The sequence below is a fragment of the Nelusetta ayraudi genome, unplaced genomic scaffold (genome assembly GCF_046127955.1).
Source record: "Nelusetta ayraudi isolate G7.1 ecotype Tasmania unplaced genomic scaffold, CSIRO-AGI_Nayr_v1 ptg000203l, whole genome shotgun sequence".
In the NCBI taxonomy this organism is placed as follows: domain Eukaryota; kingdom Metazoa; phylum Chordata; class Actinopteri; order Tetraodontiformes; family Monacanthidae; genus Nelusetta; species Nelusetta ayraudi.
Window position 1 is genome coordinate 212,501 of NW_027466252.1, and position 11,344 is coordinate 223,844.

An 11,344-nucleotide genomic window follows, 5' to 3' on the forward strand; every position below is an offset into this window, starting at 1 on the left:
GGCCTCCTGATTGGCTCCTGTGTGTGTCCCTCAGCCCAGGCCACGGCCGAGGACTTCCAGATCCGCCCCCACACGCTCTACGTCCACTCCTACAAGGCGCCGGCCTTCTGCGACGACTGCGGCGAGATGCTGTGGGGCCTGGTGAGGCAGGGCCTCAAGTGTGAAGGTACGACGGTGGTCACATGACCGCACCAAGTGCTGAGTGGTTCAACACGGTCTGCGTTCATCGCTGTTGTTAGTGTTGTAATTATCAGAGGGGTTTTTATAAACTGCTTTGGTTTTCTGACTGACTTGGTGACCAAAAGGGCGGAGCCAACCTGACTCCTCCCTCCCTCCTTCACTCCCCCTCCCACCCCTCCCCCTCCAGGATGTGGGCTGGACTACCACAAGCGCTGTGCCTTCAAGATCCCCAACAACTGCAGCGGGCTGAAGAAGCGCCGTCTGTCCAGCGCCTCCCTGCAGGGCCCTGCCCCCCCCGCGGCCCGCCCCCCCTCCATCGAGGCCCCGCCCACCCCGCAAGACGAGGTGCGTCGCTCTCGCAAACGGTTTCATTTTTTTTTTGCAACGGCTGCCAAGTCACATGACCTGCTGTCAGGGTGGTCAGGTGACACAGCGGCGCTGCAGGAGTGACGTACAAATTACACAAACTACAGCGATGTGAAGCCAGTCACATGGTTCCACTGTGCAACCAGCCAGGGTGTTCCAGTAGTCTCCCTCTCTCTCTCTCTCTCTCTCTCTTTCTCTCTGACTCTGACTCTCTCTCTCTCTCTCTCTCTCTCTCTTTCTCTCACTTACACTCTCTCTCTCTCTTTCTCTCTGACTCTCCCTCTCACTCTCTCTCTCTCACTCTCTCTCTCACGCTCACTCTCTCTCTCTCTCTCACTCTCACTCACTCTCTCTCCCTCTCTCTCCCTCTCTCTCACTCTCTCTCTCACGCTCACTCTCTCTCTCTCTCTCTCTCACTCTCACTCACTTTCTCTCCCTCTCTCTCCCTCTCTCTCTCTCTCTTTCTCTCTCACTCTCTCTCTCACTCTCTCTCCCTCTCTCCCTCTCACTCTCACTCACTCTCTCTCCCTCTCTCTCCCTCTCTCTCTCTCTCTCTTTCTCTCTCACTCTCTCTCTCACTCTCTCTCCCTCTCTCCCTCTCACTCTCTCTCTCTCACTCTCTCTCTCTCTCTCTCACGCTCACTCTCTCTCTCTCTCTCTCACTCTCACTCACTCTCTCTCTCCCTCTCTCTCTCTGTCTCTCTCCCTCTCACTCTCTCTCTCTCACTCACTCTCTCTCCCTCACTCCCTCTCTCTCTCTGTCTCTCCCTCTCTCTCTCTCTCTCTCTCTCTCTCTCTCTCTCTCTGGTGCCTGCGGGCGAGTCACTGGATTTTCCATCCCGTTCAAAGCGCGGCAAACAACTGAGTCACAGTCGGCTGGAACTGGAACAGACACACTTTTTATCAGCGTCAGCCTCGTCACACTGACACACACACACACATACACACACACACACACACTGTACAAGTTGTCTCCGTGCTCTGGGACACACCCGTCCTTCACCGAGTCCTGGACTCATGACTCTTAACTGAGCCGATAGCCGAGAGTCAGAGCCGAGAGTCAGAGCCGAGACTCAGAGCCGAGACTCAGAGCCGAGACTCAGAGCCGAGACTCAGAGCCGAGAGTCAGAGCCGATCGTGTGTGAGTCATATGGCTCAGTGAGTCTCAGTGATTTAATTCACGCGTCCAGACGTCCTGCTGTTGACCTCCGGCCCTCCAGGTGGCACCGTTCTGGTGCCGTCTGATGAATCAGAGGTGGATTGTGGGGTAGGAGGCGGGTCCAGGGATGGAAGACATCAGATTGGTGGAGTTCCTGCCTCCCCTCGGCCCCACCCCTGGTTTTTTCTACCATGCTGTTGTGGAAGTGAATGACTCAAACTCTCCCCTGCTGTCTCCATGGGTTGGAAGCAGCAGCGTCCCCTGCTGGGCGCTGCAGGGAAGCGCAACTCGCTGCTGAGCGGTCGGCCCATCTGGATGGAGAAGATGGTCCTGGGCCGTGTCAAGGTGCCCCACACCTTCTCAGTGCACACCTACACCAGGCCCACCATCTGCCAGTACTGCAAGAAGCTGCTGAAGGGCCTCTTCCGCCAGGGCCTGCAGTGCAAAGGTGACTCCGCCCCCTCCTGCCACGGACCCCACCCATCCCTGCCTCTGACTCCACCAGGCCCTGATGATGATCTGTGCTCTCCTTCCTGCAGACTGCAAGTTCAACTGCCACAAGCGATGCTCCTCCATGGTTCCTCGGGACTGTCTGGGCGAGGTGGACTTCAACGGAGGTTAGTTGTTGTTGTTGTTGTTGTTGTTGTCTTTCCCAGAGTTCTGCAGTCAGTCCAAGCGTAGCATGTAGCATGTAGCATGTAGCATGTAGCCAGCCTGCTGACTGTAGGAGAAGACTCTTCCATCAGCTAGCGCTAGCTAGTTAGCATCGACTGCCCATCGCTTTTACACAAGCCAAGTTCTTGTGTTGACTCCTCCACTCCTCCAACCCCTCCCCCCCACAGAGCCGGCCAGTCCCAGCGGGGACTCGGACGCAACCATGGAGGTGGACACCGGCGACGGCAACAGCGACGGAGGACACAGCATGGACGAGCAGGACGAGGCCTCCACGCCAGAGGAGAAGATCTTCTTCATGGACGAGGAGGGACCAGCAACTATAAGGTGAAGGTCCAGGAAGAAGGTCCAGAGGGAGGAGGTGCTGAGGGAGGAGGTGCAGAGGGAGGAGGTGCAGAGGGAGGAGGTCCAGAGAGGAGGTCCAGGGAGGAGGTCCAGAGGGAGGAGGTGCAGAGGGAGGAGGTCCAGGGAGGAGGTTCAGAGGAGCCTTCAGACTGGACCTCCAGGAGATCCAGTCTGGGAAAACTGACTGTGTGTGTGTGTGTGTGTGTGTGTGTGTGTGTGTGTGTGTGTGTGTGTGTCCATCCACCAGCAGCAACATCCCCCTGATGCGGGTGGTCCAGTCCATCAGACACACCAAGGGCCGGAGCTCCAGCGTGGCCAAGGAGGGCTGGTTGGTCCACTACAGCAGCCACGACCCCCTGGTGAGGAGCTGCTGGCCCCGCCCCCTGGCACAGCCAGCCCCGCCCCCTGGCACAGCCAACTTAACGTCATATTCTGTGTATCTTTGTGTGTGTGCAGAGGAAGAGACACTACTGGCGGCTGGACAGGAAGAGCGTGACGCTCTACCAGAACGAAAGTGGATCCAAGTTCTACAAGGTGAGGCGGAGTCTCGGGTTGGAGACACGCCCCCTCTCAGCCAATCGAGGCTCCTGATTAGTCCGGCTGGTGTGCGGAGGGGGAGGAGTCAGGAAGTCCGAACGAGAACCCTTCCTGACCCCCCTGACCTCCTCCCTCTGACCTCCTGACCTCCTGACCTCTGAAGTGTGTGTCCACACAGGAGATCCCGCTGGCTGACATCCTGCAGGTGGCGCCAGCGCAGGACTTCAGCAGGCTGGCGCCGTGCAGCCGGCCTCACTGCTTCGAGGTGGTGACCGCCACCACCGTCTACTACGTGGGCGAGGACGGCGGCGAGGACGGCGGCGAGGACGGCGAGCTCCGCCCCCACGCCGGCGAGGGCCGGGAGGTGGGGCGTGGCTGGGAGAGGGCCGTACGCCACGCACTCATGCCTGCCACGCCCAAGGCCAGCGTGGGGGCGGGGCCTGGCCAGGGGCGGGACCACAGTGAGTGACACACACACACACACACACACACACTGGAACCTGTTTGGAGGGGTTTCAAGGTCTTCAGGCCCTTCAAGTTTCAACACGACTCGGCTGTGATTGGTTCAGGACTCGGCTGTGATTGGTTCAGGACTGGGCTGATTGGGGTCACTGGATGTTAAAACAGTCTAAAGTGTCTTTGAGTGAACTCAACCCGCTGTTTGGGACTGATGGAGGATTTTCAACCTCAGTTACACAACCTGACTGTCGACCTGATTACCAGCAGGGGGCGTGGCTGATCGATCTCAATGCCGGCCGCCTATCGGAAATCAATAATGACTCGCCAGTGGAAATTCACTCACTCACTCACCCACACTCACACTCACACACACACACACACACACACACACACAGCCTCTCTGCAGGAACAGGAAGTGGCAGTCCAGTCTCGTCCAATCAGGCGTGAGCTCCTCTGAGATGCTGCTGGTCCATCCAGACCTTCACTGTGTGATGTTGTGTTGTCGTGTTGTTGTGTCTCCTCAGGTGAACTGTCCATCAGCATATCAGTGTCCAACTGCCAGGTCCAGGAGAACGTGGTGAGTGGCTGTTCAAGCTGTCCATCAAACCTCGCTGGGGGGTGGGGGGGGGGGGGGGCGGGGCCAGGAGGGCGGGGTCTGGTATCCAGTCATTGGCTGAAGGATCATCAGTCATCTTCAGACATTATTGATCAGACATTCAGCCCTTTAGTCACATTTCTACTGTGGGAAGGTGTTAGCCGACTGAGCTAACCTCTCTAGCTAGCCGCTGATGAGCTAAACTCGCTAACTAGCGAGCCGCTGATGACCTGGCTAGCTGGCTAACAGATCCCTCGGTGAAGCTGTGCTCTCCCTGCCGCAGGACATCAGCTCGGTCTACCAGATCTTGGCCGACGAGGTTCTGGGCTCGGGCCAATTCGGGATCGTCTACGGAGGTGAGTCACCTGACCCGGCGTCGGCGACCATCCCGCCTACCTTCCTCTCACCCGCCGCCTTGTCGGGTTCACAGGGAAACACAGGAAGAGCGGCCGAGACGTGGCCATCAAGATCATCGACAAGATGAGGTTCCCCACCAAGCAGGAGAGCCAGCTGAGGAACGAGGTGGCCATCCTGCAGGTGGCTGAATCAACACCGCAACTTCCTGTCTGGCTTCGAAGAACACGTTGGGTCAACCAGGTTGTTGTTCCTCCTCCTCCTGCTCCTCACAGAACCTCCAGCACCGGGGCATCGTCAACCTGGAGTGCATGTTCGAGACTCCTGAGCAGGTGTTTGTGGTGATGGAGAAGCTGCACGGCGACATGCTGGAGATGATCCTGTCCAGCGAGAGGAGCCGCCTGCCCGAGCGCCTCACCAAGTTCCTGGTCACGCAGGTCAGTGGTGATCAGTGGTGATCAGTGGTGGTCCAAAGACCCCTGAGGGTCCTTCAGGGAAGTGAGATGTTCCCACGGTGGCTCCTCCTCTCCTCCAGATCCTGGTGGCCCTCAGACACCTTCACTTCAAGAACATCGTCCACTGCGACCTCAAGCCCGAGAACGTCCTGCTGGCCTCGGCCGAGCCCTTCCCTCAGGTGAGGCCCCGCCCACATCCAGCCCGTCCCCTGCCCCTCTCCGTCTACACCGCCGGGCAAACGTTTGGACGCACCGTATAAATTCAATGTCTTTCTTTTATTCTCACGGCCATTGACATTTCTCACTGAAAGCTTCCGAACTACGTATGAGTGTCACGTTATAACACGATACCGAGCCCCGCTTCTTTTTTCTAGCGTAGCAACAATGCGCTTCTGTGCTGCACCCTCCCACAGGTGAAGCTATGCGATTTCGGCTTCGCCCGTATCATCGGGGAGAAGTCGTTCCGCCGCTCGGTGGTGGGCACGCCAGCCTACCTGGCGCCCGAGGTGCTGCGCAGCAAAGGCTACAACCGCTCGCTGGACATGTGGTCGGTGGGCGTCATCGTCTACGTCAGCCTGAGCGGCACCTTCCCCTTCAACGAGGACGAGGACGTCAAGGAGCAGATCCAGAACGCCGCCTTCATGTACCCAGCCAACCCCTGGAAGGAGATCTCACAGGAAGGTAGCCCTGGGCTAACCCCGCTAGCCAGCTAGTCACTCATGAGCTAACCTCACCAGCCAGCTAACTGCTGATGAGCTAACCTGTCCAGCCAGCTAGCCACTCATGAGCCAACCTCACTCACTAGCTAACTGCTGATGAGCTAACCTCTCTAGTTAGTTAGCTAACTGCTGATGAGCTAACCTCACTAACTAGCTAGCCACTGATGAGCTAACCTCTGTGGCTAGTTAACAAACTGCTGATGAGCTAACCTCTCTCGTTAACTAGCTAACTGCTGATGGCTTAACCTCGCTAGCTGTCTAGCTACTGATGAGCTAAGCTCGATGTCAGGACATCTGGGCCAAAAGGCTCCAGTCGGCCTGCAGGAGGCGCTATTCCGCAGCCACCGTTGCCAATGTGTTGACCAGCCCCACTGTGTCTCCTGCAGCCACCGACCTGATCAACAACCTGCTGCAGGTGAAGATGAGGAAGCGCTTCAGCGTGGACAAGACGCTGAGCCACCCCTGGCTGCAGGTAGCGGAACTGTACCCGCAGGAGACGACTGGCAGAGGTAGCGGTGTGTGTAGACTTGTGTTTGTCGCCCCCTGCAGGACTACCGCACCTGGCTGGACCTGCGGGAGCTGGAGACCCGGCAGGGCGAGCGCTACATCACCCACCACAGCGACGACGCCCGCTGGGAGGAGTTTGCCGACCAGCGAGGCCTTCACTGCCCCACCCACTTCATCACCTCACCCAACCTGGACCACATGGACGAGGACCCCTAGTGGACGGTGGTGGTGGTGGGACCTGACACAGACTGCGAGTGAGTGAGTGAGTGAGTGAGCGAGTCAACAACCAATCACACTGCAGGATGACCAGCCGGCACCTTCCTGTGAGTCAAGGTCGTGAGTCAAGGTCGTGAGTGACGCTGACTGAGAAGATTCTGTTGTGTTTGTGATTCTGTTTGTGTTGCAACTTGTTCAGAACTTTTCATTTGGAGGGAATTTTCACTGAAAATAACTCTGAATTTTTACATCTACAAAACTGAAATGATATAAATAAAATATTTTTTTGGTAGTTCCAACTGAGCTGAGAGTTGAGGTGTAGTTCTGAACAGGTCGGTAGTGGGACACTGCAGTCAGCTGATCGCAGTCGCAAACACAAAGGGCTAAGATGAAACTTTGACAGAAGAAATAAATATAAATATATATTTCAGAGCCACTTTGAGTGAAAACAATCCGAGACACGTCCTGAGAAAATATTTTTCATTTATGAAAAATTATCATTTTCATTTAGTTGTTTTTTTTTTTTACAACAAATGTCATGCGGGAGACTTTTATTAAAGCTGATATTCTTCTGACTGATGATGAACTGATGTTTTTTTTTTACCGCGACAAAGTGGTGACTGAGGGTTGAACTGGAAACAGTTCCATATTTCTGCCCACTGGCGGTGAAGGAAGACATTTTTACAATCTGGAATTTAATTTTTTTTTAATGTTTCTCTTCGTCACATTCTTCAACTTCATCACAGAGGACTGCGGTCCGTCTGGAGGGCGATGACCTCTGACCTCTGTTGCCCTCCCTCAGTCACACACACACTGACAAGACTTCACGTGTAGAGCACTTTGCTTCCAGTCCGGTCCAGTCCAGTCCAGTCCGGTCCAATTCGGTTCATTCCAGTCAAGTGCGGTCTGGTCTGGTCTGGTCCGGTCCAGTCCAGTCTGGTCAGGAGAAGCTGATGGGGCTGAACCCGGCCACAGGAAGTGGTGCTGGTCTCCTCTTCTTGTCCAGCTGGAGGCCCCCTGCTGGCCTGCCGGGCTCCTGCAGGCGGCTGAGCGGCAGCAGGCTGAAGAACAGGAAGCGCTCGCCCATGTGGGCGGGACTAGTCAGCATCTCGTAGCTGCCAATCAGCTGCTTCCTGGCGGCGGCGTCGCTGCAGTTCCTCAGGAGGACCTGCGGGGGGGGGACGGGGACGACAGAGAGGGAGGTCACTGGTGGAGGTCGGAAGTCAGGGGTCAGAGGTCGTCTGAATGCTCCCACTCGCCTGCATCCGGGCGTCGACGCCCATGTTCTTGAGAAAGGCCCTCTGGGTGATGGGTCCCACGCAGGCCACGCCCCCTCCGGCTGCCCGCCGCAGGTAGCTGAAGTCCACGTCGGCGGTGAGGTCAGCTGACCCCGGCGAGGAGAGCACGGGGTGGAGCTGGTGACCTTTGAACCCCTGTAGGACCATCGGGTTAGCACTCACTCCTCCGCCCGCTGGTCATCTGCAGGCGTGGCCTGCTGTTTACTTGTGGGCGTGGCCTCACCCTGAAGGTGTCGCTCTTGGTGCCGTCGTGGCCGTAGTCGGCGATCAGCGCCGCCCCTCCGTCCCTGCTGATCCTCCGGGCCAGCTGCTGCGCCAGGACTCCGCCCTCCGCACACACCTCCACGTGGCTCCGCCCCTCCTCCGCCTGCACACACACACAACACAGCTGCTCACCTCCTGGCCAGTCCAAAGCCCGCCCCTCTCCAAGGTCAAAGGAGTCATGAAGACCACAGGGGAACCTTGCTGACCAGTTTCATCCAGTTCCTCCACCAGTCAGGGAGGTCCGTTCTAGTCTGGTTCAGTGCAGTCTGGTCTAGTCTAGTCTAGTCTGGTCTGGTCCTCAGCCACTAACCTGCAGCAGTGTGGAGGAGGCCGGGGTCGGGGTCGGTGCCAACACGAACCTCAGCTGCTCTGGTTGGTTCTCGTCCACGTCCACCATCACCTCCCGCCAGCCTCTCTCAGTGCGCTGACACACACACACACACACACACACACACACACACACACACAGGTTTTCATCTGAACTCAATGGAAGACATGAAGAAGTCACTCAGAGAACCGACACCGACCTGGAACTTGTGGATGGGCAGAGCGTCAAAGAACTCGTGGGCGATGAAGATGCTGAAGCCTGGAGGAAGAAGAAGAAGAAGAAGAAGAAGAAGAAGAAGAAGAAGAAGAAGAAGAAGATGTATTCATAAAATAAAATACATTTTTTGACTTCTGCCTCATGTTCAGCGGCTCTGAAGTGTGTGTGTGTGTGTGTGTGTGTGTGTATGTGCGTGTGTGTGTGTGTGTGTGTGTGTGTGTGTGTGTGTGTGTGTGTGCCTACCTGCCGGGACGTCCTCCAGCCGTCGGTACCAGCTCACCGGCAGCCCCTCCGCCGTCTCCCCGTGGCGGTACACCTCTTGGTCCTCTGCTGCCACCTGGTGGCCGCTGTGCTCAGCCGTGGTCAGAGTCTGGGCCTGGATGAGACTCAGCGTGGGACTCACCTCCACCAGGTGCACGGACACGGAGGCCTGGCCGAGCACGGGGCGCAGCTGTCCAAACACCTGCAGGGGGCGGTAAGGCTTCACGTTAAGGCAACGGGTCCGACGGTCGGTAGAGAGGACAATAGAAGTTTGATTCTTCTGAGTCGTTTTCGCGTCGATGATGACAAATTGAGAACTCCCATCGTTTTTTTATACGCAAGCGCCGAGCCGGAGGTCTCACTCTGATGATGTCACTGGCCAACGAGCCCTTCCCAGGTCCGAGCTCGACCAGCTGCAACTGTCCGGGACGTCCGGCCCCCATCCACTCGCTGACGATCCACACGCCGATCAGCTGGAACCAAGTGGAAACACGGCCAACAGTCAGACCAGGTGAACGCCACCTAGTGTTGCAGTACTCCCTACTGGTCTCCGGAACACTTTGCAAGGGTCTTGTCTGGGTCTCGACCGATTCAAAGACACCTTGCTGAAAAAGAGCTGCTGTTTCATTTTTATCTAAAGTCTTGGTCTTTGGTCTCGATCACGACGCCCTCTCTGGTCTTGGTCTCGGTCGGTGCCGTCTGCACGACAGCGCTGACTCCACCGGTGACTCCGCCCCCTGTTCTAAAACCTCTCACCTCTCCGAAAATCTGACTGATCTCCGGCGACGTGATGAAATCCCCGTCGGGCCCGAGCATGTTGTTCCTGACGTAGTAACCCTGAAACAAGGCGAGACACGCGCGGTGAGAGCTCGTCAGGGAACCCGCCGTCTCTGTCGCCCTCTGGTGGCGGTGATGACGATGAACACGTCAGACTGACCGTCACGGGGTTGGTGAGCACCTCCCTCATGTACTCCGCCACGGTGATGGGACCCGTCGACTTGATCTTGGAGGTCAGGTGTCGCAGCATGGAGGGGCGGGGCTTCGCGTCGTCAGCCGCCGAGCCGCACAGCAGCCTGGGCAGCAGGGGCGCCCTCCATCGGCCTGTCCGGGTGACCAACGTTAGCGAACGCAGGTTAGTCAGTCAGTGACGTATCACAACAAAGTCGGCACCGCCGGGGTGTGTGGATGACGTCAGAGCCTCGCGGCAGTTGCAATGGAACTTTTGGGATTTTTTTTTTTTTTTTTTTTAATTTCAAATAGTCTACAATGTAATACAACATATACATCATATTCGGGATGTTAACAATGAATCAATTATCGATTAACTGTCGGATAAGAATGTAATCAATTAAATTTGTCGCAATTAATTGAATATTTTTTACACGAGTAGTTAATATCATTAACAGTGTAGTGGCAGGAAAGAGCAATTAACCTGTAGATACTGTGATGGTCATGATATACCTAGAACAAGGTACTTTTACACAACTTTAAACAACAACAACAAAAAAGTTGAAACATGACCCATTAGAAGTCAATTTAAATTCAGAGGATACATTTTTAGTGTGTTTTTACTGTTCTCTAATGTAAATAAATAATAATAATTTAAAAAAAAAAAAAAAAAAAAAAGTCACATTGGACCCTCAACATTATTTAAGGGTTGAATAATGTGTTCCTCACACTTTTCAATGTGTCATTTAGGTTGTCAGGAAGACTCGCTTGGTGGTTGGTGGGCGGGTCTCACCTGCTGCTGGTGAGCCGCAAAGAGGAGCAGCGAGCAGCCTCCTGATGAGCTGCTGACCTCCAGCAGCGATGCAGCTCCTCATCATCATCTCAACTCTCACACCAACTAATCTGATTTACACACGTGACTTGGTGTCATTGTTTGGCAAAAGACACACACCCGAAAATATAAAATAAAAGTTAGACTTTGATTATGAGTTGAAAATGCCGCATGGCGCTGCTGCCCTCTGGTCCTGACAGGAAACCTGTTAGCATTAGCCGCTTGGAGCCGTGAACCGATGTAGAAAAAAACGGAAATCGAGCGAAAGTAAACACGGACGTTGCTGCTGTGAATGGAGCACACGCACAAAATAAGCTCTGGGTTTTAGGGTTGTAGTCTGTTCAAAACAAGCTGCTCGAAGCTAAGGTGTCCCTGCTAAAATGAAAAGCTAAGTGCGGATTTAATATATTGTTTCCGGTTTGTTTTCACAATAAAGGTGTTAGTTTTCCCATGCCGTGGTTCCTGCAAGACGTGCTATACATTTATGAGCGATTGCAAATTTCCGGTGACCTTGTCTCCACGACTCTGAAGCATGTTTTGCATCTTTTTGGACAAGTTTTTTTTAAAATGTATTTTAAGTCCGTGTATTTAAATGTTCATATTTTTGTGATTTCCTATTTGAATGGAAAACAA

At 55.1% G+C, this 11,344-nt stretch overlaps 2 protein-coding genes across 5 annotated transcripts in view; one reads left to right on the forward strand and one right to left on the reverse strand.

Annotated features, from left to right (window-relative positions):
* The window catches only part of LOC142881572 (serine/threonine-protein kinase D3-like), an 11,837-nt gene extending 4,696 nt beyond the window's left edge, over positions 1-7,141 (forward strand). For 2 of the 4 annotated variants that reach the window (XM_076015928.1, XM_076015933.1), the window contains 16 exons: positions 35-166; positions 368-525; positions 1,955-2,153; positions 2,245-2,322; positions 2,548-2,704; positions 2,970-3,081; positions 3,179-3,256; positions 3,438-3,720; positions 4,243-4,295; positions 4,597-4,669; positions 4,744-4,850; positions 4,943-5,104; positions 5,203-5,301; positions 5,536-5,803; positions 6,228-6,313; positions 6,391-7,141. In XM_076015928.1, coding sequence (XP_075872043.1) covers positions 35-166; positions 368-525; positions 1,955-2,153; positions 2,245-2,322; positions 2,548-2,704; positions 2,970-3,081; positions 3,179-3,256; positions 3,438-3,720; positions 4,243-4,295; positions 4,597-4,669; positions 4,744-4,850; positions 4,943-5,104; positions 5,203-5,301; positions 5,536-5,803; positions 6,228-6,313; positions 6,391-6,564 — 2,219 coding nt within the window. In that variant the 3' untranslated portion in view covers positions 6,565-7,141. The remainder of the gene's footprint in view (positions 1-34; positions 167-367; positions 526-1,954; positions 2,154-2,244; positions 2,323-2,547; positions 2,705-2,969; positions 3,082-3,178; positions 3,257-3,437; positions 3,721-4,242; positions 4,296-4,596; positions 4,670-4,743; positions 4,851-4,942; positions 5,105-5,202; positions 5,302-5,535; positions 5,804-6,227; positions 6,314-6,390) is intronic. The other 2 variants (XM_076015932.1, XM_076015929.1) reach the window with 2 other exon arrangements.
* A 316-nt stretch (positions 7,142-7,457) lies between these two features.
* On the reverse strand, positions 7,458-11,252 carry ndufaf7 (NADH:ubiquinone oxidoreductase complex assembly factor 7). Its single transcript, XM_076015934.1, has 10 exons — positions 10,673-11,252; positions 9,869-10,032; positions 9,688-9,768; positions 9,294-9,404; positions 8,914-9,133; positions 8,654-8,712; positions 8,437-8,550; positions 8,086-8,229; positions 7,824-7,997; positions 7,458-7,732 (listed from the first exon to the last, which is right to left on the reverse strand). Exons 1-10 carry the CDS (start codon positions 10,758-10,760, stop codon positions 7,505-7,507), a joined length of 1,383 nt encoding a protein of 460 aa, XP_075872049.1. The 5' UTR covers positions 10,761-11,252; the 3' UTR covers positions 7,458-7,504.
* Positions 11,253-11,344: the final 92 nt, after the last annotated feature.